Here is a 26,489-nt window from a genome sequence, read left to right on the forward strand (position 1 = left end):
TGATGATGCATAAATACAACGGTCTATTTCCAGCCCTACGAGATAAGCGTATGTAATGCATTTCTACAAGTACTTCAAATGCTATCCCTATTCGCCAGCGATGATGTTATTTCTGAACTAACGTTGACTGTTTATATTTCTTAGACTGTTAATGCTTGAATTTAAATCAAATTAATTCATGTATATTCTAAGACGTGTTGCAAATTGTCTTTGGTTTTTCAATTCTAAACAAAAATATTACATGATTTCTCTTTTGTAAGTATTGTACGTTATATCAAAGCATTACAAAGCTATAAAACCTTGGTTATATTGTGGCGCATCTACTCTCTATTCCAGAAAGTAGAGCACTATAATGTTTGGGATTCAAAACTATATATATTTCTTACCCAAATGAAATATATATGGCCCGATCCTGATTCTTTATTCGGCACTAACTGGCAATAAAAAGTCAAATTTTAATATTTGGTTATTAAGTTTTGGAAATAAGGGCCAAAGATATGCAATTTTGAATGTTTCCTTATAATTTCAAAATTCAAAGGCAAAGCCGCTAAGCTCAAATTGTAGAATGTATTTCTTTTTTCAATTTGGAGGGAGAAACTGTTGCAATTTTAAGAGGAATTATTGCTCTCGCGGCGCCCGGGGGTCACTCGCATATATTGGCACGCGTCATGTGTATAGACCCCTATTCAAATCTGCCACCCTATGACCCCCTTTTCATCAGCTTACAACCAACGACCACCTTTTTTTTTAGAAATTCACACAAAATCTGCAAATTTTACATGTTTGTAGCAAATTAAGTTTCAAAATTGCAAATTTGCGCACATTTTTGCCCAGAAAGTTATATTCACGATTTTGCATTTGCGAGTTATGCATGATTTTGTATTTTACATTGCTTTACAGTGGCGTGCGCAAAAGCCCCCACTTTTGTTGGTCAATCGGGGGATTCGGGGAGAAAAACGTTCAAAACATCAAAATTTTCTCCTAATCAGACTCCATTCGGGGAACTGAACAACCTGCCCCCCCACACACACTTTCAATGTGCGGCGCATGCCACTGTTGCTTCATACGCCATGTACTGTAATTTAGTTCTGTTTGCAGAACATTAAATACAACTTTTACGATATTTTTGCTAAGCGACCGAATCTGCAAGAATTATTTTGCACACAAACATTATGTGTAAAATAATTCAAAATTGTATTAAATTTCAAACTATCTCGTCAATATTCCTGATTATTAAATGTTTATTGTTTAATGATTCTTGCAATTTACTCTCACCTCAGGCTACTTCAGCAGTGGTTCCAACCCAAACTCCAACAACCCAAGAACCCCTACCTACAGCCGACTATAAATATGAAGACATAGATGGAAATGTATGTTTGAGATTGTGTTTAAAAGCAAAGTTTGAAATTCCTTATACCGCTTTGGGTCCAGATGGAATGGTAAGTATCAAGGGTTAACACCATAATGTACGATTTCCGTCAAATTTTTATTTTATTATTATTTACCCAAAATGTTGAAATAATATGAGTAGTAACTGTGGGGAAGGGGTTCTGTTCATTTAACGCGATAAAGTGAAAGAAACCCCACTGGCTAATTTGGTTGCATGCTATATGGGGGACTTGATGTGTGAATTTAAATACGACTTTATGTCAGAAATTGCTTTGTTGACTTACAAACACAGCGAATCCATTTTAGGTTAAGTTGGGACATGTGTAGATATTACAAATATAACATAAAATCAGGTTTGAAAACAATTAACCAATTTCATATAAGGTCGTCCATTATATGGCTTTAGGACCTCTTAGGTTTACTCAGAGAATAACACTCATGCTGTTGCGTATTTAGCCATGAGTCAAAGGCTTTTGAGTTGACCAAGTGAAAAATGACATGCCAAAGCATTTTATTCATTTAATTTATTCATGCACTCCTAGATAGTGAGATCCAATCAGAGTATAAACATTAGTAAATTACTAGCCGGGCATAAAACGCATTCAATTTTCTTGCGGGTGGATGCAAAAATTACGGGATTTTTTAGTCGCGTGAAATGGTTAATAAATGCGTATCATTTGTTCCTCGAGAAATTGTACAACATTATTCACTTGTACTGAGATGTTGATGCATCTACTGCCCCCCCCCACCTCATCAATATCTCAGTAACTTGATACGCATAATTTATTAAAACTATAAATCCAAAGTTCCTAATCATGCTGAATAAAATTCCTTTTTCATTTAGAGTATGGCTGGTCTATATATCACTGATTATCGTATTATGATGCCAAACTTATTTTAGTTTGTTATACTGACAGTAACTTCCGTGTATCATTCTTGGTAACATTACCAGTATAATATTATTGTTTCATCCAATATCAGGAATTACCTAAGACCGCCGAAGTACCATTTTCAGATTTCAAAGTTAAAATCGGAGGAGATTGCGACAGCGGTAAGAAGCCAGGCGAGGCGCAGATTCTCAATGTACAATGGGGACCCTTTCTGGATAGAGAAGCAGCATATTCATTTAAAATGAAATTTAGTAAGGTCAGTATTCTCAACTACATTTTACAAACATAATAGTACATTAGATTTCCACAACCGTCATGTTAAATTTACCTGTATTTCGAAAATTGGCAGAGATATGCCTGTAGATTTTGGTACCATGTCAACAACAACAGTCCTATATTTTGTGTGAAAAGGTGGTTGAACTAAAAGTACTATGTTACCCTGTCAAAAAGGGCACATTTAACATGATTTGCACGATTGTAGTAGGCCTACATATTGATCCCAATTTCTTGGACTATATTGTCTTCTAATGCATTTACTACGGTATAAGTACAAATAGTAATACGTTGAAATCAAAATATTCCTCTTTAAGGGGGTACTTACACCCCTGTGGTAAATTTGTGACTATTTTTGCATTTTTCTCAAAAAATAATAACACACTGGTAACAAAAGTTATGTATATTATTGGGGCAAGGGATCCAATTACTACACTGAAATTTCAGTAACTCAAGACAAGCGGTTCAGCATATATATGATAGGAAATGAGGTACATCCTAGCGGTACCTTATTTCTTATCATAAATAACGAACCGCTTGTCTTGGGTCACTGAAATTCCAGTGTAGTAATTGATTCCTTGCCCCTAAATAATACATATACTTTTGTTACCAGTGTGTTATTAGTTTTGAGAAAAATGCAAAATAACACTAAATTTATCGAGGGTATAGTACCCCTTAAACATTAATTTTGCATGATACAGAGCAAGATTGTTTAAACAGCTACGGTATATATTCATAATGTAGAACAACGCAACTATTTTTTTTAAAAAGTCTCAAATGATATTTTATTTACTGTTCATTACATTTAGGAATATGGACCCACACTGTAAAACTCGTGTAACAGAGTAAATATATATAAATTATTATATTTTGTCAAATGAAACATATATAGCTAAATTCTAATTATTTAGGTATAACTGGTAGTTAGGGGGAAAAGTTCACTTTGGTGACCACTCTCTGGCTAGTAAGGTTTGACGATTGATTCAACTTCTATGGACCATTTAGAAAAAAAATAGCCACCATGTCCCTCGCGAAAATCCCGGCATTTTTCGCTAGAGGCCAAAATCCAAAATGGCCGCCGCCACCATTTTGAAAATCTAAGTTTTGAACCAGAGCACCTATAATCATGCACAAAGACACTTTTTCGGATATGTCGAGTACAAGGATTCCGATTCTGACATTAGTTTGACATTGCGGCATCATTTTCACCCAGAAATCCAAGATGGTGGCCGGCACCATCTTGAAAAATTTAGTTTTGAACAAGAGGACCTAAAATCGTGTACAAAGACACTTTTTTGGATAAGTCGACCACAAAGATTTCAAATTTGACATTACTTTGACATTACGAACTCATATTTACCCAGAAATCCAAGATGGTGGCCGCCGGCGACATCTTGAAAAAAAATAAGTTTTGAACCAGATTACCTAAAATCGTGTACAAAGACACCTTTTCCGGTAAGTCGACCTCAAGAAATCCGAATCTGACATTAATTTGACGTTACACAATCATTTTTGCCCAGAAATCCAAGATGGCCCCCATTTGGTAGAGCGTAAATGTGATTTTTGAATGAGAGCAGAAGCATAAGTGTGTCATTTCCGCCTTATCTGGGGTTCATGTCCCTTATATGGGGTTTAAACTGCCTTATCTTGGGTTTACATCCCTTATCTGGGATAAGGCGCCTTACCTGTGGTTTAGACGGCCTTATCCAGGGTTTACGTTCCTTACCTGTGGCTAAGATGCCTTAACCTTAGCATATCGCAGTCTAAACCCAGATAAGGCATCTAAACCCCAGATAATGCGCCGTAACCCCAGATAAGGGACGTAGACCGCCGACAAAGCAGTCCAAACCCCAAATAAGGCGCTTTAACCCTATATGAGGAACATAAACCTAAGATAAGGCATCTAAACCCCACATAAGGTGCCTTAACTCTACATAAGGGTCGTTAACCCCAGATAAGGGTCGTAAACCTCAGATAAGACATCTAAACCCAAGATAAGGCGCCTTAACCCCAGATAAGAGACGTAAACTCAGATATGGCAGTCTAAACCCCCCATAAGGCGCCGTAACCCCAGATAAGGGACGTACACTCAGATAAACCAGTCCCAACCCCAAATAAGGCGCCTTAACCCTAAATAAGGAACATAAACCTAAGATAAGAGAAGTAAACCCCAGACGGCGCCTTATCTGGGGTTTATACTGAGTTTACGTCTCTTATCTGGGGTTAAGGCGCCTTATTTTGGGTTTAGATGCCTATCTGAGGTCTACGAACAACCCTTATCTGAGTTAAGACCTTATGTGGGGTAACCTTTCTGGGGTTTATCTATTTAGAGTTAAGGCACCTTATGTTTATCTGGGGTTTAGATACCTTTCTGGGGTTTATGTTCCTTATTTAATATGCTATGTTAAGGCATTTATTTGGGGTTTAAAAATGACTAACTTTATCTGAGGGTCTACAGAATATGGCGCCTTATCCCTAGTCGCTTATCTGGGGTTACGGCAGGATTATCTGGGGTTTATAAAAGTGCTTATCTGGGTTTTAGAATCTGCAATATGCTTTTTTTTTTCAAGATGGCGCGGCGGCCACCATCTTGGATTTCTGCAAATATGAGTTCGTAATGTCAAAGTAATGTCAAATTTGAAATCAGTGGTCGACTTATCCAAAAAGTGTCTTTGTACACGATTTTAGGTCCTTGTTCAAAACTAAATTTTTCAAGATGGTGCCGGCCACCATCTTGGATTTCTGGGAAAATGATGCCGTAATGTCAAACTAATGTCAGAATCGGAATCCTTGTACTCGACATATCCGAAAAGTGTCTGTGTGCATGATTATAGGTGCTCTGGTTCAAAACTTGATTTTCAAAATGGTGGCGGCGGCCATTTTGATTTTGGCCTCTAGCGAAAAATGCCGGATTTTCGCGAGGGACATGGTGGCTATTTTTTTCTAAATGGTCCATAGAAGTTGAATCAATCGTCAAACCTTACTAGCCAGAGAGTGGTCACCAAAGTGAACTTTTTCCCCTAACTATGGCATTACAGTTTAATATTTGATCAAATGGGCCCAAAACATGCATTTTTAGAGTGTTTTTTGTATGTTCTGACATCATGTCTAAAGACTTGTACAATACCAATTTCAGGTAATGGATTGGTTTTGTTTAATATCTGTTATAATCAATTATCAAAATTAACAAAAAAAATAAATAAATTATAAGCAAACTTGAAGCCCATACTCAAAATTTGGAATACTTAGACTTGTGCCAAGTCTTTAAATTTTGTGATTGATTGCATGTTTTTGACCCATTTTCCCTCAAATGGCCAATAAATTAACTTTTATTAGAAAGATTATAAGATTTACCAATGTTTCATTCGGCAAAACAGGATAATATTTTTTCATCCCCAAACATTAGTGCTGTATTTTTCTGGAATCAGAGCTAGACACATTTTTTACAGTGTATGATTGTAAAAATGTTTTATTGTTGTTCTATTTTATGTCAAACCCACTTAAAAATATCCCGTGTGAAGCATTATATAAGACTTATTGGATTTGTTGAAATCATTGACAGACACGCTCAGGAGATACTGATGACTGGCTTGCAGAAGATTTAGAGTTTACCTACAACACTGAGGATACCACATATTTCGAAGACGCTGCTGATCGTAAGTGCATATGAATATGAGTGTATTATTATGTTTAAAAATCGCGGATAAATTTGCTTCTAGCTGTGCATGCATGTGGGCCTGAAGCGTCGATGAATTGTGTCGCGCAAGGAAACAAATTAATAATGGATTTGTTTTTGTTCCTCAAGATTTTGATGTTAATTTGTCAGCCATAGAAAGCTGCGTGAATTGAGTTCAATTGATGCTATCTTCAGTTGCGAGCCATTTGAATAGAGGCCGTCAGCGTGACGTCATATACCGCCATCTTGTGGGTACACGCTGCGATGGTCATTCGATCTGCATGCGTGAACAACAAAATCACCGCATCAACGCGTGAAAACAGCTGCGTGGCAAGCTGCGCCCTGCGCGTAGCGTCCAATGCATGAACACGCAGATCATTTGTACCCACAAGATGGCGAAAGGCTGACGGCCTCTATTGAGTTGATTTGATGCTATCTTCAGTAGATAGCCATGTGATGCTGTCTTCAGTAGATAGCCGTGTGAATTGAGTTCATTTCTCTTTAGTAGATACCTGTGTGAATTGAGTTCATTTGATGCTATTTTCAGTAGATAGCCGGGTGAATTGAGTTCATTTGATGCTATCTTCAGTAGATAGCCATGTGAATTCAGTTCATTTTGATGCTGTCTTCAGTAGATAGCCGGGAGAATTGAGTTCATTTATCTCCAGTAGATACTTGTGTGAATTGATTCATTTGATGCTATTTTCAGTAGATATCCGTGTGAATTGAAATCATCTTCAGTAGGTGCATGTGTGAATTGAGTTCATTTGATGCTATTATCAGCAGATAGCTGTGTGAATTGAGTTCATTTCATGCTATCTTCAGTAGATAGCTGTGTGCATTGAGTTCATTTGATGCTATCTTCAGTAGATAGCTGTGTGAATTGAGTTCATTTGATGCTATTTCAGTAGATGACAGTGTGAATTGAGTTCATTTGATGCTATCTTCAGTAGATGACAGTGTGAATTGAGTTCATTTGATGCTATCTTCAGTAGATGACAGTGTGAATTGAGTTCATTTGATGCTATCTTCAGTAGATGACAGTGTGAATTGAGTTCATTTGATGCTATCTTCAGTAGATGACAGTGTGAATTGAGTTCATTTGATGCTATCTTCAGTAGATGACAGTGTGAATTGAGTTCATTTGATGCTATCTTCAATAAATGACAGTGTTAATTGAGTTCATTTGATGCTATCTTCAGTAGATAACCGTGTGAATTGAGGTCTGGATCTGGGTTGATATAATCGGCACCGCCTCCTCTGGAGGATCACGCCAATGGGGGTTAGGGTCAACTGCTAGATACTCTGGTTTATAGGCCTATATTCTTTGTGTCTTTCTTTAAAGAATGATGTAGAAGGTGCCTTGATGACCGAGGGGCGGGACAGGGCATTCCAGTCGACACTTTGTTTGGGAAAATATGAGATGTTTATATCTTGCTGAGTGCAAGCGGATGCCCTTATAGTTGGAATAAGCCGTCTATCCGGAGCAGATACATGTAGATCACCATTCTGAATTTACAAAAAAAAAATGTGTGAGTCTATCCGCTTCTCTTCTGTTTTGAAGAGATTGTCATTCCAGTTCATGAAGCCTGGATGTTACACTGCTGTATCTGCTATAGTTACTACAAACAAAACGGCCTGCGGAGCGCTGTTCAAGTTTAGCAATATTTGTGTGTGTGTGCGGATACCAGATGGATACATATTCTAAAGTAGGGCTTACAATTTGTATGCTAGAATTTTGTGTTTACTTGGACTTGGAGATTTCTCTGCACCAGATCCATGCCGGACTTTATCTTTGCATTCTTGACAGTGTTGTCAATGTGGAGGTTCTACGGCATCATGCAAGAAATCTCGACGCCAAGGTATGGGTTTGTGTCGACTGGTTTGAGTTTTTGCTCACATAAGAAGTAGTCGAAGACTTGTGGCTTCCGCTTGGAACTAATCATTCTAATTTGATGCTATCTTCAGTAGAAGCCGTGTGAACTGAGTTCATTTGATGCTTTATATCTCCAGGTGACAGTCGTTGAATTGAGTTCTTTTGATGCTATCTTCAGTAGATGGCGTATGAATTGGGTTCATTTGATGTTATCTTTAGCAGATAGCTGTGTGCATTGAGTTCATTTGATGCTATCTTAATCTTCAGTAGATAGCTGTGTGAAGTTCATTTGATGTTATATTTAATATATATAGTAGATTTGCTTTTATTTCTCAGTAGCAAATAGCATCATATTAACTATTATAGTTAGCATCAAATGAACTCAATTATTCACACGGCTATCTACTAAAGATAGCATCAAATGAACTCAATTCACACAGCTATCTACCAAGGAGCATCGAATTCACATGGCTATCTACTGAAGATAGCATCAAATGAACTCAATTCACACGGCTATCTACCAAGGAGCATCGAATTCACATGGCTATCTACTGAAGATAGCATCAAAGGAACTCAATTCACATGGCTATCTACTGAAGATAGCATCAAATGAACTCAATTCACACAGCTATCTACCAAGGAGCATCGAATTCACATGGCTATCTACTAAAGATAGCATCAAATGAACTCAATTCACACAGCTATCTACCAAGGAGCATCGAATTCACATGGCTATCTACTAAAGATAGCATCAAATGAACTCAATTCACACAGCTATCTACCAAGGAGCATCGAATTCACATGGCTATCTACTAAAGATAGCATCAAAGGAACTCAATTCACACAGCTATCTACTGAAGATAGCATCAAATGAACTCAATTATTCACACAGCTATCTACTGAAGATAGCATCAAATGAACTCAATAATCACATAGCTATCTACCAAGGAGCATCGAATTCACATGGCTATCTACTGAAGATAGCATCAAAGGAACTCAATTCACACGGCTATCTACTGAAGATAGCATCAAAGGAACTCAATTCACACGGCGATCTACTGAAGATAGCATCAAATGAACTCAATTCACACAGCTATCTACCAAGGAGCATCGAATTCACATGGCTATCTACTGAAGATAGCATCAAAGGAACTCAATTCACACAGCTATCTACTGAAGATAGCATCAAATGAACTCAATTATTCACACAGCTATCTACTGAAGATAGCATCAAATGAACTCAATTCACATAGCTATCTACCAAGGAGCATCGAATTCACATGGCTATCTACTGAAGATAGCATCAAATGAACTCAATTCACACGGCTATCTACCAAGGAGCATCGAATTCACATGGCTATCTACTGAAGATAGCATCAAAGGAACTCAATTCACATGGCTATCTACTGAAGATAGCATCAAATGAACTCAATAATCACATAGCTATCTACCAAGGAGCATCGAATTCACATGGCTATCTACTGAAGATAGCATCAAAGGAACTCAATTCACACGGCTATCTACTGAAGATAGCATCAAAGGAACTCAATTCACACGGCGATCTACTGAAGATAGCATCAAATGAACTCAATTCACACAGCTATCTACCAAGGAGCATCGAATTCACATGGCTATCTACTGAAGATAGCATCAAAGGAACTCAATTCACACAGCTATCTACTGAAGATAGCATCAAATGAACTCAATTATTCACACAGCTATCTACTGAAGATAGCATCAAATGAACTCAATTCACATAGCTATCTACCAAGGAGCATCGAATTCACATGGCTATCTACTGAAGATAGCATCAAAGGAACTCAATTCACAATGGTAAAAGAAAAGACGATGTTAGCATAATTATAATAATTGTATTTTATTTCTTGTTTCTTCTATTTCTGAATACAGCTGGAAAAGTGACAGTACGTGTTGATTCGAAAGCAGAATTTTTTGAGACTCCATATAGGAGTGCTTATACCTGCCAAGCAGATGATTCAATCGAGCTGTCATCATCAGATAAAATGCACACAAGTGTTCTAAAAATTGACGAGATACGATTACAACCATTTATGAAACCAAAAAATAATGGGACGTTTAGTGAAGGTAGGTTCAAGTTTGGTGCATATAATATTTTTTAATTAAAAAAAAAAATATGTTAATTATAAGGCCCCAAAAAAAGATTGTTTGCTTGTCCTTCACCGACCGACCCTAATCAGAAAAATCTTTTTTAGTTTTACTGTACAAATGCCGACCCTAATTTTGGAAATTCCAGAAAAAAAATATCTTTCAACATTTTTGACATCGTGAAAAGGTTTTTTTACAGTTTCTACACACTTCTAAATTGTTTAAAAAAATGATTGTAGTGGTAATCAGTAGAGAAATATCCCAATTCACAACTATTTGGGCTATTTATTAAGCTAATTAAAGGCATACAGTCATGTTTTGGCTATGACCTTTAAAAAATTGGGAAAAATCACGACCAACCGACCCAATTCTGAAAAAGTTGTGGAGGACAAGCAAACTATCTTCTTCTTTTTTCTTTTTATTTTTGGCCTTTAAAGTCTGCAACAAATATTTTAAGTTTGCAACAAATATTGTTTACGTTTGCAACAACTATAGTTTACAACCAATATTTCTAGTTAGCAAAAACATATAAAATATAGGTTGAGTTTGCAAAACAAACTATTTTCAGTCTGCAAAACATATTTAAGTTTGTATATCCATGGTATACCATACAGCAACTAGAAGTACACGGCGGCTGAAATAAGTAGATGGTTGATATTTAATAACCATGAAAGGAGTTTTAGGCTAAAAAGAACAGTTTTGTTTTCCCACAGGTGGCCTAAAAACGAAATTTCAAAATGCGTGTTTTTGTTATTTAACAAAATTACGTTCACGGTCAGGGTTTATGGTAACATAGGCTATTATAGGCCTATGCCTCAAATCACTTTAAAATACTTTAACGACAAATCAGTGCCGATAGTGCCGAGTAGGTTAGACATAAAACATTTTTGAGTTTTAGGAAATTTATATATTGCTTTTCATATGATTTATTGATTTTATTATTGTTTGTAAAACAAAACGAGAAAAAATGCAAAATTGTGTCATTCATTCATTTTTTGCTTGAAATTTTTCTTTTTCAAGAGGATTTCTCAAACAAACACAATTGCGGTAAAATGGCTCCAAAAACAAAATGCCCACGGGAAACAAACTTGTTGTTTTAACTACCTACACGATGTTTTTAACATAATGGTTTCATCATATAAAAGGTTAAGATGAGCATGATGAATGGGTGAACATAAATTGATCAATTATCATGTTGTATTAGTTTACTATATATTCCACCTGCCATCCACGTACCTGTATCTTGTAGGCGTACGTCGGATATCATGACACCCGATGTAACTCAATCACAACTCCCATTCTTGACTGAAATTAAAAATCACGTAATAAATCAAGCTGCACCAAGGGATAAAAATACAACCTTATACAAATACTACATGGTTATACGGGAAATGGGGCAAACTATTTTTCCAGAGGTACCGTGGCTATACGGGCCTATCACACCGAACCCGGAGGTTCCCGGATAGGCCTATATGTAGTATTTGGTTTATTACACCTCTTAAATATTTATGAGCTAAATGTGCCAATTCTTTTCGGCGTCCGTTGAACTTGCATATATTATTATGTGTTGAAAGATGCATATATTTTATCTTTCATTTGTCTAAAATGAGCCTAAATAGGCTAATGGTCCAGGACCATATGGTCGACTCCAGGACAGGACCATTAAGTCCTTGATCATCGGGCCAAAATCGCACAAACGCTGGTGCCTGATTCTAAATAGGCTTATGGTCCAGGACCATATGTGACTGGACGCGGCGAATCAGCCGTAAAGTCGGCCCGGTCAATTTTGTTTTATTTCGTGTTTAGAAAATATATACCATAAGCTTTAAAATGGTATATCATTTGACTTCAAACGATATCCAAAAGCGGGGTTATGATTTGTTGAACTCTGTTCCTTAGATAAAATTGTATTTTTTATCGGTTCTACATGTGCCTCTTTTTCTACACTTCTGGTAATAAATATCCAACAGTCATAATTGGCGGTCATTTCAAATCATCCCCAAGTCAACGAGGTACAGAAATATCCTCTCATTGTTCATTGTTGATTATACATACCTAGACAAAAATACAATGCTTTGTTATCTACCACTTGAACAGGATTTAGCCAAAGCAAACAAAGACTAGAACTATTCTATAGAAATAGGTAGAAGCTTATTATCCTCTTCAGCAGTAGTATTATTGATTGATTTAAACAGCGTTTGATAAGATACTTGTCGCAACGAATTGATACACCTATGAATACGACCTTCACATACATTTGATTTGCCGAGTTTACGGCTGATTCGCCGCGTCCACTCACATATGGTCGACTCCAAGACAGGACCATTAAGTCCTTGATCATCGGGCCAAAATCGCACAAACGCTGGTGGCTGATTCTCTTTTTACGGCTGTGTCTTTTTTTCTTATTACACAGCCGTGACGTTAGTCACGGCTGTGTCTTTTTTCTTACAGGTTCTTTACACAGCCGTGACTAACGTCACGGCTGTGTCTTTTTTCTTACAGGTTCTTACACAGCCGTGACGTTACACGGCTGTTCTTTTTTCTTACAGGTTCTTTCTTTCTTTCTTAACCATTACATTTGCTCTAGCACTCACACGCTTACATCGATTTTGACCTAACTTGGTCACAATGATCATTGACCGTGCCCCTACATGTCACATGAAACTTGTGGGGTCAAAGGTCACGCAGAGGTCATAGGGGTCAAAAACGTGATTTCAACTAAAAATGCATCTTCTCCCACAACTTACGTAGGACAGTGACGCCACTAGTACACATGCATTGTTATTATCCAGTGTCTATATGGTGTACACAGATTTGGGGTCAAAGGTCATTAAGGGGTCACTTCCGGTGTAAAACGAAATACCTTCAAAAATTTTTATTAGCTAAACAAAACATAGGGCAGTAACGGTATGTTCACATCTGAGTTGCAGTTACCTAGTGTATATGTGATATTTTTTTTATATGGGTCAAAGGTCATTAAGGGGTCACTTCCGGTATAAAAAGAAATAACCTTTAAAATGCATCTTCTCCCACAAATTACGTAGGACAGTGACGCCACTTGCACACATGTATTGTAATTACCTAGTGTCTATAGGGTGTACACAGATTTGGGGTCAAAGGTCATTAAGGGGTCACTTCCGGTATAAAACGAAATACTTATAAAATGCATCTTCTTCCACAAATTACGTAGGACAGTGATACCACTTGCACACATGCATTGGTGTTACCCAGTGTATATGGGGTGTACACAGATTTGGGGTCAAAGGTCATTAAGTGGTCACTTCCGGTATAAAACGAAATACCTTCAAAAATTTTTTATTAGCTAAGAAAAACAAAGGACAGTAACGGTATGTTCATATATGAATTGTGGTTACCCAGTGTATATGTGGTATTTTTTTATTTTGGGTCAAAGGTCATCAAGGGGTCACTTCCGTTCTGAGACGAAAATCTTTCAAAATGCCCCTTCTGCCACAAGTAACATGGCATAGTGATGCCATATGCAAATGTACATTGACACTAGCCAATGTCTATGGGACTTTCATATATTTTGGGGTCAAAGGTCAATAAGGGGGTCACAACACGGCTGTGTTCGTGGTCTTAGACCACAGCTAAGTCTAGTTCTTTCTTCTTCTTCTGTCAACCATTACATTTGCTCTAGCACTCACATGCTTACATCGATTTTGACCTAATTTGGTCACAATGATCATTGACTATGCCCCTACATGTCACATGAAATTCGTGGGGTCAAAGGTCACGCAGAGGTCATAGGGGTCAAAAACGTGATTTCAACTAAAATGCATCTTCTCCCACATCTTACGTAGGACAGCGGCCTCACTTGCACACATGCATTGTTATTACCCAGTGTCTATGTGGTGTACACATATTTGGGGTCAAAGGTCATTAAGGGGTCACTTCCGGTATAAAACGAAAAACCTTCACAAATTTTTATTAGCTAAGTAAAACATAGCACAGTAACGGTATGTTCACATATGATCTGCAGTCACGCAATGTACATGTGGTATTTTTTTTTATTTGGGGTCAAAGCTCATTAAGGCGTCACTTCCGGTATAAAAAGAAATACCTTTAAAATGCATCTTCTTCCACAGATTCTGTAGGACAGTGACGCCACTTGCACACATGTATTGTTATTACCCAGTGTCTATGGGGTGTACACAGATTTGGGATCAAAGGTCATTAAGGGGTCACTTCCGGTATAAAACGAAAAACCTTCAAAAATTTTATTTGCTAAGAAAAACATAGGACAGTAACGGTATGTTCTCACATGAATTGTGGTTACCCAATTCATATGTGGTATTTTTTTATTTGGGGTCAAATGTCATTAAGGGGTTACTTCCGGTCTGAGACGAAAACCTTCAAAATGCCCCTTCTGCCACAAGTAACATGGCAAAGTGATGCCACGTGCACACATGCGTTGACATTAGCCAATGTCTATGGGCGTTTTCATATATTTTGGGGTCAAAGGTCATTAAGGGGTCACAACACGGCTGTGTTCGTGGTCTTAGACCACAGCTAAGTCTAGTTCTTTCTTCTTTCTTTCTTCTTTCTGTCAACCATTACAATTGCTCTAGCACTCACATGCTTACATCGATTTTGACCTAACTTGGTCACCATGATCATTGACCATGCCCCTACATGTCACATGAAACTCGCGGGGTCAAAGGTCACGCAGGGGTCACAGGGGTCAAAAACGTGATTTCAACTAAAAATGCATCTTCTCCTACAACTTACGTCGGACAGCGACCCAACTTGCACACATGCATTGTTATTACCCAGTGTCTATATGGTGTACACAGATTTGGGGTCAAAGGTCATTAAGGGGTCACTTCCGGTATAAAACGAAAAACCTTCAAAAATTTTTATTAGCCAAGTAAAACATGGGACAGTAACGATATGTTCACACATGATCTGCAGCCACCTAATGTATATGTGGTATTTTTTTGATTTGGGTCAAATTTCATTAAGGGGTCACTTCCGGTATAAAACGAAATACCTTTAAAATGCATCTTCTTCCACAGATTCTGTAGGACAGTGACGCCACTTGCACACATGCATTGTTATTACCCAGTGTCTATGGGGTGTACACAGATTTGGGGTCAAAGGTCAGTAAGGGGTCACTTCCGGTATAAAACGAAAATCTTTAAAATGCTTCTTCCACTAATTACGTAGGACAGTGACGCCACTTGCACACATGCATTGTTATAACACAGTGTTTATATGGTGTACACACATCTGGGGTCAAAGGTCAGTAAGGGGTTACTTCCGGTATAAAACGATATACCTTCAAAATATCCCTTCTGCCACAAAAAGCATAGCAAAGTGATGCCACGTGGACACGTGCATTGACATTAACCAATGTCTATGGGGTTTTCATATATTTTGGGGTCAAAGGTGATTAAGGGGTCACAACACGGCTGTGTTCGTGGTCTTAGACCACAGCTAAGTCTAGTTCTTTCTTTCTTTACACAGCCGTGACGTTAGTCACGGCTGTGTCTTTTTTCTTACAGGTTCTTTCTTTCTTTACACAGCCGTGACGTTAGTCACGGCTGTGTCTTTTTCTTACAGGTTCTTCTTCTTTCTTCTTTACCTAGCCGGGACACCGGCTAGGTCTTGAAATGCTACTGGATCTTTACCTAGCCGGGACACCGGCTCGGTCTTGTGGTGGTATCTGATCTTTCTTCTTCTGGCAACACGTGCGTGACTTGCCACGTTTCGCCCTAATTCTGTTATGCTTTGACCGATTTTGACCATACTTAGTCACAAACACCACTGACCATGTCCCCACATGTGATATGACATTGAACTCCATTTGACCTGTGACCTGCTCACAATGGCAAAAATGTGATTTTTACTCTAAAATGCTTCTTCTTCCACAAATAACATGTGATGGTGACATGCTTAGGTCATGTGACTTGACTTTGGTCGGTGTCTATAGGGTGTTCACAGATAAGGGGTCAAAGGTCATTAAGGGGGTCATTCCCGGTCTGAAAGCTAAAAATCTTCAAAAATCACTGTTTTTACAAATTACATAGCAGAGTGTTGTCATTAGCACACATGCATTGCTACTAACCAGGGTCTTTGGGGTGTCTACAGTTTCGGGATCAAAGGTCATTAAGGGTCGCTTCTGGTCAAAACCAAAATCATCAAATATGTTCATTTTTTAAATCTCAAAACATAACCAGACCAGAGTGACATAAACTTCACATATGCATTAGTGTTACCCGATGTATGCACGGTATTTTTATTTTTTGGTCAAAGGTCATTTAGACGTCATTTCCGGTTTTAAGCTAAATAACTTCAAGAATTTTTATCTCCATAACTAAGCTTAGTAGATTTTTTAAATTTAAACTGTAACAATGCATTTTCTCGGTGTATATGAGGGTTTTTTATATTGGGGTCACAGGTCATTAAGGAGGTTAAAACGTCAAATTTGCAAAAAAATGTTTAAAATTACGGAAAAGTAGCTGTATCTCAGCCTATGGAAGACGGATAAACAGTGATGCACCATTAACGGTGTGAGATGTCCATAATAACCAATCAAAGGTCAAACTTTAAGTTAAGACTGGCATTTCCGGCCCGGCTAGGTCCAGATCTGTAACCAGATCTAGTTCTTTCTTCTTTCTTTCTTCTTTCTGGCAACAAATTTCAAAATGCTTCTTCTCTTACATGTTACATCGTACAATGACGTCACTTGCACATATGCATTGTCTATATCCAGTGTCTATAGGGTGTTCACAGATTTGGGGTCAAAGGTCATTAAGGGGTCATTTCCGGGATAAAACCAAATATCTTCAAAATGCTTCTTCTTCCACAAATTACATGTGATGGTGACATGCTTAGGTCATGTGACTTGACTTTGGTTGGTGTCTATAGGGTGTTCACATATAAGGGGTCAAAGGTCATTAAGGGGGTCATTTCCGGTCAGAATGCTAAAAATATTTAAAAAATCACTGTCTTTACAAATTACATAGCAGAGTGTTGTCATTAGCACACATGCATTGCTACTAACCAGGGTCTTAAGGGTGTCTACAGTTTTGGGGTCAAAGGTCATTAAGGGGTTGCTTCCGGTCAAAAACCAAAAATCATCAAATATGTTCATTTTTTTATATCTCAAAACGTGACCAGACCAGAGTGATATAAACTTCATATATGCATTAGTGTTACCCGATGTATGCACGGTATTTTTATTTTTTGGTCAAAGGTCATTTAGACGTCATTTCCGGTTTTAAGCTAAATAACTTCAAGAATTTTTTTCTCCATAACTAAGCATAGTAGATTTGTTTAATTTAAACTGTAACAATGCATTTTCTCGGTGTATATGAGGTTTTTTTATATTGGGGACAAAGGTCATTAAGGAGGTCAAAACGTCAAATTTGCACATAAAAAATTAAAATTACGGAAAAGTAGCTGTATCTCAGCCTGTGGAAGACGGATAAAGCCCCTACATGCTACAGTGATGCACCATTATGTGAGATGTCCATAATAGCCGGTCAAAGGTCAAACTTTAAGTTAAGACTGGCATTTCCGGCCCCGGGCAGGTCCAGATCTGTAACCAGATCTAGTTCTTTCTTCTTTCTGTCAACCATTACATTTGCTCTAGCACTCAAACGCTTACATCGATTTTGACCTAACTTGGTCACAATGATCATTGACCGTGCCCCTACATGTCACATAAAACTTGTGGGGTCAAAGGTCATGCAGAGGTCAAAGGGGTCAAAAACGTGATTTCAACTAAAAATGCATCTTCTCCCACGACTTACGTATGACAGCGACGCCACTTGCACACATGAATTGTTATTACCCAGTGTATATGTGGTGTACACAGATTTGGGGTCAAAGGTCATTAAGGGGTCACTTCCGGTATAAAACGAAATACCTTTAAAAAATTTTATTAGCTAAGTAAAACATGGGACAGTAACGGTATGTTCGCATATGATCTTCAGTCACCCAATGTATATGTGGTATTTTTTTTTATTTGAGGTCAAATCTCATTAAGGGGTCACTTCCGGTATGAAACGAAATACCTTTAAAATGCATCTTCTTCCACAGACTATGTAGGACAGTGACGCCACTTGCACACATGCATTGTTATTATCTAGTGTCTATGGGGTGTACACAGATTTGGGGTCAAAGGTCATTAAGGGGTCACTTCCGGTATAAATCGAAATATCTTCAAAAATTTTTATTAGCTAAGAAAATCTTAGGAGAGTGATGGTATGTTCACACATGAATTGTGTTTACTCAATGTATATATGGTATTTTTTTTATTTGGGGTCAACGGTCATTAAGGGGTAATTTCCGGTATAAAACGAAATACCTTTAAAATGCATCTTCTCCCACAAATCACGTAGGACAGTGATGCCACTTACACACATGCATTGTTATTACCCAGTGTCTATGGGGTGTACACAGATTTGGGGTCAAAGGTTATTAAGGGGTCGCTTCCGGTATAAAACGAAATAACTTCAAAAAGTTTTATCAGCCAAGAAAAATATAGCACAGAGACGGTACATTCACACATAAATTGATGTTCCTCAGTGTATACGTGGTATTTTTTATTTGGGGTAAAAGGTCATTAAGGGGTCACTTCCGGTCTGAGACATAAAACCTTCAAAATGCCCCTTCTGCCACAAATTACATGGCAAAGTGATGCCACGTGCACACATACATTGACATTAGCCAATGTCTATGAGGTTTTCATATATTTTGGGGTCAAAGGTCATTAAGGGGTCACAACACGGCTGTGTTCGTGGTCTTAGACCACAGCTAATTCTTTCTTCTTTCTGTCAACCATTACATTTGCTCTAGCACTCACATGCTTACATCGATTTTGACCTAACTTGGTCACAATGATCATTGACCATGCCCCTACACGTCACATGAAACTTGTGGGGTCAAAGGTCACGCAGGGGTCATAGGGGTCAAAAACGTGATTTCAACTAAAAATGCATCGTCTCCTACAGATTACGTACGACAGTGACACCACTTGCACACATGCATTGATATTAACCAGTGTCTATATGGTGTACACAGATTTGGGGTCAAAGGTCATTAAGGGTCACTTCCGGTATAAAACAAAAAACCTTCACAAATTTTTATTAGCTAAGTAAAACATAGCGCAGTAACGGTATGTTCACATATGATCTGCAGTTACCCAATGTATATGTGGTATTTTTTTTTAATTGGGGTCAAAGCTCATTAAGGGGTCACTTCCGGTATAAAAAGAAATACCTTTAAAATGCATCTTCTTCCACAAATTATGTGGGACAGAGATGCCACTTGCACACATGCATTGTTATTACCCAGTGTCTATGGGGCGTACACACATTTGGGGTCAAAGGTCATTAAGGGGACACTTCTGGTATAAATTGAAATATCTTCAAAAAAATGTATTAGCTAAGAAAAACATAGGAGAGTAATGGTATGTTCACACATGAATTGTGTTTAACCAATGTATATATGATATTTTCTTATTTGGGGTCAAAGGTCATTAAGGGGTCATTTCCGGTATAAAACGAAATACCTTTAAAATGCATCTTCTCCCACAAATTACTCAGGACAGTGATGCCACTTACACACATGCATTGTTATTACCCAGTGTTTATGGGGTGTACACAGATTTGGGGTCAAAGGTCATTAAGGGGCCACTTCCGGTCTGAGACGAAAAACTTTCAAAATGCCCTTCTGCCACAAATAACATGGCAAAATAATGCCACGTGCACGCATACATTGACATTAGCCAATGCCTATGGGGTTTTCATATATTTTTTGGGTCAAAGGTCATTAAGAGGTCACAACACGGCTGTGTTCGTGGTCTTAGACCACAGCTAAGTCTAGTTCTTCTTTCTTTCTTCTGTCAACCATTACATTTGCTCTAGCACTCACATGCTTACATCGATTTTGACCTAACTTATTCACAATGATCATTGACCGTGCCCCTACATGTCACATGAAACTTGTTGGGTCAAAGGTCACGCAGGGGTCACAGGGGTCAAAAACGTGATTTCAGCTCAAAATGCACCTTCTCCTACAAATTACGTAGGACAGAGACGCCACTTGCACACATGCATTGTAATTACCCAGTGTCTATAAGGTGTACACAGATTTGGGGTCAAAGGTCAATAAGGGGTCACTTCCGGTATAAAACGAAAAACCTTCAAAATTTTTTATTAGCTCAGTAAAACATGGGAAAGTAACGGTATGTTCACATATAATCTGCAGTCACCCAATGTATATGTGGTATTTTTTTTATTTGGGGTCAAAGCTCATTAAGGGGTCACTTCCGGTATACAAAGAAATACCTTTAAAATGCATCTTCTTCCACAAATTATGTAGGACAGAGACGTCACTTGCACACATGCATTGTTATTACCCAGTGTCTATGGGGTGTACACAGATTTGGGGTCAAAGGTCATTAAGGGGTCACTTCCGGTATAAAACGAAATACCTGAAAAAATTTCTATTAGCTAAGAAAAATATAGGAGAGTGATGGTATGTTCACACATGAATTATGTCTACCCAATGTATATATGGTATTTTTTTATTTGGGGTCAAAGGTCATTAAGGGGTAATTTCCGGTATAAAACGAAATAACTTTAAAATACATCTTCTCCCACAAATTACGTAGGACAGTGATGCCACTTGCACACATGTATGTTGTTATTACCCAGTGTCAAAGGGTGTACACAGATTTGGGGTCAAAGGTCATTAAGGGGTCACTTCCGGTATAAAACGAAATAACTTCAAAAACTTTATCAGCCAAGAAAAATATAGCACAGAGACGGTACATTCACACATGAATTGATGTTACTCAGTGTATACGTGGTATTTTTTTATTTGGGGTAAAAGGTCATTAAGGTGTCACTTCCGGCCTGAAACGAAAAACCTTCAAAATGCCCTTTCTGCCACAAATAACATGGCAAAGTGATGCCACGTGCACACATACATTGACATTAGCCAATATCTATGGGGTTTTCATATATTTTAGGGTCAAAGGTCATTAAGGGGTCATAACACGGCTGTGTTCGTGGTCTTAGACCACAGCTAAGTCTAGTTGTTTTTATTGTGCGTGATCTTGTTGAATCAGTTGGCCGAGTCTGTTGGCGCATGCATTAGCTCATGAATATGTAGGAGGTGTAATTAACCATGCTATCTGAATCATATTTAGTTAAATTTAGCAGATATTTGTAGTTAAATAATAAGGCCTAAATATGCCATTTTAACTTAATTATAGATTTATGTTATAGAATTCCTTATGCCAATAATTATAAATAATTTTCTTCCCCGTGTTACTTATCCAAAACTCAAAAGTCGACTGCCACAATTTCTGTGTGCCAAACCGCTTTGGCTCCACTGTTGACGTGACGTAAAATAAATACTGTTTGTTATTCCCATGCATAAGAATGAATAATTCAATTATAATTTATATAAAAACAAAATAGAACGTCAACATTATCTTGCTTTATACACGGACAGCGTATTATATAGACCTGCTTTGACCTGTCCTATATAGGCCTCTATTTTAAGAGCTTTTAAGGGATCTGGAATGAGCGTTTCGACAGTATTTTTTATGGAACATGAGCACCTCAGATTGCATTCGGAATACGAAGCATGTCTTTCTGATATCAAATAATTTTCATTTCTTGAAAATCACGATAAAATACAAATTTTATGACAAATTATAAAAATTTGATATTTTTCAAATTGTTGATATATAACAGTCCTCGAAGTAAATTTTATAAATCTATTGATATATTCTTAAAGTGTATGTAGCTGGGAGGAAAAGCCGACGATCAATTGAAAATTTTGACCTTTCATATTGAAGATATGGATTTTTCCCCAAAAGACCTAATTTTTGTTGGTGTTTTGGGGGAAAAATGCATATGTTCAATACGAAAGGTCAAAATTTTCAATTGATCGTCGGCTTTTCATCCCACCTACATACACGTTAAGTATAAATCATCAGATTTATAAAGTTTACTTCGAGTACTGTTAAATATCAAAAATATCAATTTTAATGATTTGCCATAAAATGTGTATTACATTGCGAATTTCAAAAATCAAAATTATTTGATATCAGAATGACATTCTTCGTATTCAGAATGCAATTCGATATGTCTGATGTGTTCTAATGTCCCACAATAAATACTGTCCAAACGTTCATACCCCTTCCCTTAAGGAGAGGTTTTTTTAAAATTATTTTATATACGCCAAATATAACGTAGGCCTATTAAAAAACTATTATACGTTATATCTCATGACGTTACCTCGGGCGTTTACCTACCTGCGCATGACCAGCACTGTCCTGCATGACGTCAATATAACGCAATGCTCTATGGCGCAGGTGTGCGCATAATACTAGTAATTCCTCCTTTTTTCCTCCTATCTATTTTACAGAAGAGCCTTGTGAATCGGATAAACAGAAGAAACCAACCAGTAACGTAGCCTCTATAGCAGTTGGAGCAACTCTCGGCTGCCTTATTCTTATAGTCATAATTATCTATGCCGTAGGCCGACGAATGGGAAGTATCACAGACAGAACAGGATATAAAGCCGTAGAATAAGGTGTACAATTATAATTTGTTATTACATAATTATTAAATTTCACTTCATATTTTAAAACACATATTTCAAATGACATACAATCTTGAAGCATTTTAAATGTGCACAAAATGCTTGCAGATTTAACAGTGTCTAGATTCATTTACACCACCAAGTTCAAAATCTCTTTTTGACATGCATTTTTGTTTAAAAAACATAAAATGCGTTTTTATGCCATTAGGTTTATTTGCAGTTATGAAGTATCATTAATAGTTTTAATTATATTTCATACTTAAAATTGCTTGCAAAACAAAACAGCATTGTATTATTGCATATCTACTCTACCATAGACCCTATAGTTTATTTGCTACACTGCAAAAAATATTTTACTCAACATTGGGTAAAAAGGTCACAACTCAACAAATGAGTGACAAATTACTCAATATTGAGCTCATATAGGTCACAACTCAACAAATGAGTAAAAAATTAACAAATGATTAAAAATTACTCAATGTTGAGTAATTTTTTACTCATTTGTTGAGTTGTGACCTTTTTACTCAATGTTGAGTAAAATATTTTTGCACTGTACGGTATTACTCGTCGTGTATGCTCATAGCATAGCGTCTTGATGTAAAGCAACTAATTATAAAAACTCGACTCAATAATTTTGAATTGATTATGAATATTGAATCAGTCATTGAATATGCCCATAAATTATATCATAAACGAAAGAATTCGCATACAACTGCAGACATGATTATGTTTTGATGAGTCCAAGTGTGTGACAATATTGGATCCAAAACTACGTCTCGTCCAATATTTTAAATCTCATAGCGAGACCGATGTGCTCAATCTATCCAATTTTATATCAATATTGTTTTCATTTTTGTTTTCATTTTGTTTTATCATCATGATAATTGTAAACATCAAACCTGTATGGATTACCATAAAACAGTTGATTTATTTAGCAATTATTTAAAATATTGTTTTTGCATTGATAGCGCTTTGCAAAACGCATAACAAAATAATTTTGTTAATACGGGTAGAACCCACTGTGCAATATATAATTCATGCTAGCTAGAATTTATTTTTTACTCATTATAGTACAAGTAAGATAGCTAGGATGTAATTTTTAAACATTTATTTACAAATTGTTAATTTTTATTTGATTACAACCTTGAAGAAAAACTTATGCTTACTTTATGCTCTATTATAATATATTATGCATTACCAGACCCGAATCGAAGAAAATGTGATTCTTCTTAAACCTATATACTGTCGTAATGCACTATGCTTTCATGTATATTGTCTGATCAATTTAGTTTAGCCTTAAAATGTTAAATAATTTAATTTACATTATTGTATCATATCATGTAACTGTTCTAAGTTGCCCTGTAGAAATCAGAATTGTTGCAATCAAAACATGTAAAACATGTTTTATGCATATGACCTAATCGTTGTAAATTATGCAACCATATTGTATAAGGTGTGAATGTATAAATGTAAGTGTAAGACGCCCACTGATAAATATACATTTCAAAACAATTAAAGGATCGAACTTATTAATTAGCATTTTTGGTGGAGGCCTGGCAGGAAGAACTATGCGAGTAGATCTGAGACAGACATTGTTTTTTGTTTGTTTGTTTGTTTTTCAATAGGCCTGACACTGGCATAATATTTTCCTGAGACTATAGTTATAAAAGCTATGCTATAGCCTGCAGTTAGAAGGCAGCAGTAATATTATATATCAAATGAGTGTAATGCATTACATGTTTAGGTAGCAGAACACTTGCAATACCAAATACTGAAATCATGCGACAGAAAAGAAAGAAGGAAATTCAGGATAATATTTTGAGTAGTGGTATACAATTGTATTATATATGTTCACAAGGATAACAAGAATAGAGAAAAAAACAAGAGGAACGTAAAGCAAAACCCTTCGCCCGGATTCGAACCGGGGACTCCTGCGTACCATGCAAACGTACCATGCATACATAATAACCACTTTAGACACAGAAAGGCTGAATGGTAAGACGTGTCGCTAATCCAGCCAATATAGGCGGGGATATTATATTATATATGTACATATTATATATATATTATATACATAATAATATATATTTATATCTTGACGCGTGTGTGATGAATGCATCGCCGTCGATGCCGTCATCGGGTCCTCTGTTGCGTCAGGGTCATGCAAGCACTATACAGTTATAGTATCTAGGACCATTCATGTTTTGGGACCATCCATAATCTGAAATAACACCGGGTTACGTAGTATATCTTCAGCAATCTTCAACAGGCGATATCTGAAGCAATCTTCAACAGGTTTTGTTCCATGGATATTTATATTTAAAAAAAAACCTTTTAAAATGGGTCCTATAATAGTCTTTATTCTGCACTAGCCGGATGTCCGCGTGCCCCGCTAGCTGAGTAAAAAAAAGGCAGCGATCACTAAAACAGGAAGAATTGCTGTCTACACCGCACTGTATCGTTATAGTGTCGTTGCGTTAATATTGTCTTTCCTAAAATGTTGTGGACTTGTAAATTTGCGTACGAAATAATGTTAATATACATGTATAGCGTTTTTTATACATTAAGTAGATAAATATAAGCGCAGTGGCGTAGCCATGTCTTTGAGGTTAGGGTCTTATGGTGCAATTGTAATGATGCACCAACGGCCTGACATTGCGACACTTTTTTGAACGGTTATCTGATTATCAAATAAACCGGTTCCAAAATCTTAAGATGAACAAACCCGCCTTCTTTGACATCGCTTAATTTGTCAGAGATATTAGACGACCATAATGATTTTAGAAAATTTTACATCACTAATCTCCTTTTTGATGAAGTATAAAAGTTCTATCATAGTTCTGTGGAGAAATACCAGCAACGGGTTGCAATGTACCAACGGCAAGAGGGGCACGCCCCTGGCTACGCCACTGTATAATTAGCTGTCGCATGTTTGCATCTGCTGTACATTACCCCTCTTTGGCAGTTGAGATCGGAATAAGAAATGCCTTTCTTGAGATTCAAAAGCTTATGAAGCAAACGGCTCACCACAGATATGGGAAATATCTGTGGGCTCACATATTTTGTCGGGGTAACATGATTGATCCGATAATTAAATGTATCATCTTATTTCTGTTTTCATTTACCATTGTGGTATTCTGTAAGTTAATGTTCAGCAATTTGCTTGAGCTTGATATTGAGCGGGTATTAAAACAAACGTTGAGACAGTCCAGCCACAGTATGTGTGTGATCATGTAAACATAATCATGTGAATCACAACGAATGCTCTCTCGTTAGCGCCTTTTTACATTTCCATGAAACTGCTATTATAATCTATGAAATATTATAAAGGGGAAAATATTCTATCATTACCATCTCCATACGCCCCAGAGAAGCTGTTTGCGATATTTTTCTTTAACAAGTTCTGGTTTTGAAATGCTCGTAATTATTATGGTTAGATTAATGGCATGTCATTATCATAAAGGGTCGTTTACTTCAATATGACACGCTCAAGTTAAATGAGACATTTGTTGCGCAAAGTTAATTATCCATTGAATAATTATTCTGCATGTTATGCAAATAGGCAAGCAAATTGCTGTAGAATCCATCAAAAGAGGGAGTTATTTTTTGGGAGACGACCATTATTTCTATAAGCATGCTGGACGGAAACAATTTACAATGTAAACAATGT

The 26,489-nt window shown here is 37.0% G+C and overlaps 1 protein-coding gene across 1 annotated transcript in view; it reads left to right on the top strand.

Moving 5' to 3' along the window:
• LOC140153337 (lysosome-associated membrane glycoprotein 5-like) overlaps positions 1-23,116 on the top strand; it is a 42,737-nt gene extending 19,621 nt beyond the window's left edge. The window contains exons 3-7 of the mRNA XM_072176064.1: positions 1,281-1,439; positions 2,371-2,535; positions 6,115-6,208; positions 10,013-10,207; positions 22,643-23,116. Of these exons, the coding sequence (XP_072032165.1) occupies positions 1,281-1,439; positions 2,371-2,535; positions 6,115-6,208; positions 10,013-10,207; positions 22,643-22,809 (780 nt within the window). The 3' untranslated portion in view covers positions 22,810-23,116. The remainder of the gene's footprint in view (positions 1-1,280; positions 1,440-2,370; positions 2,536-6,114; positions 6,209-10,012; positions 10,208-22,642) is intronic.
• Positions 23,117-26,489: the final 3,373 nt, after the last annotated feature.

Source organism: Amphiura filiformis, chromosome 5 (genome assembly GCF_039555335.1).
Source record: "Amphiura filiformis chromosome 5, Afil_fr2py, whole genome shotgun sequence".
In the NCBI taxonomy this organism is placed as follows: domain Eukaryota; kingdom Metazoa; phylum Echinodermata; class Ophiuroidea; order Amphilepidida; family Amphiuridae; genus Amphiura; species Amphiura filiformis.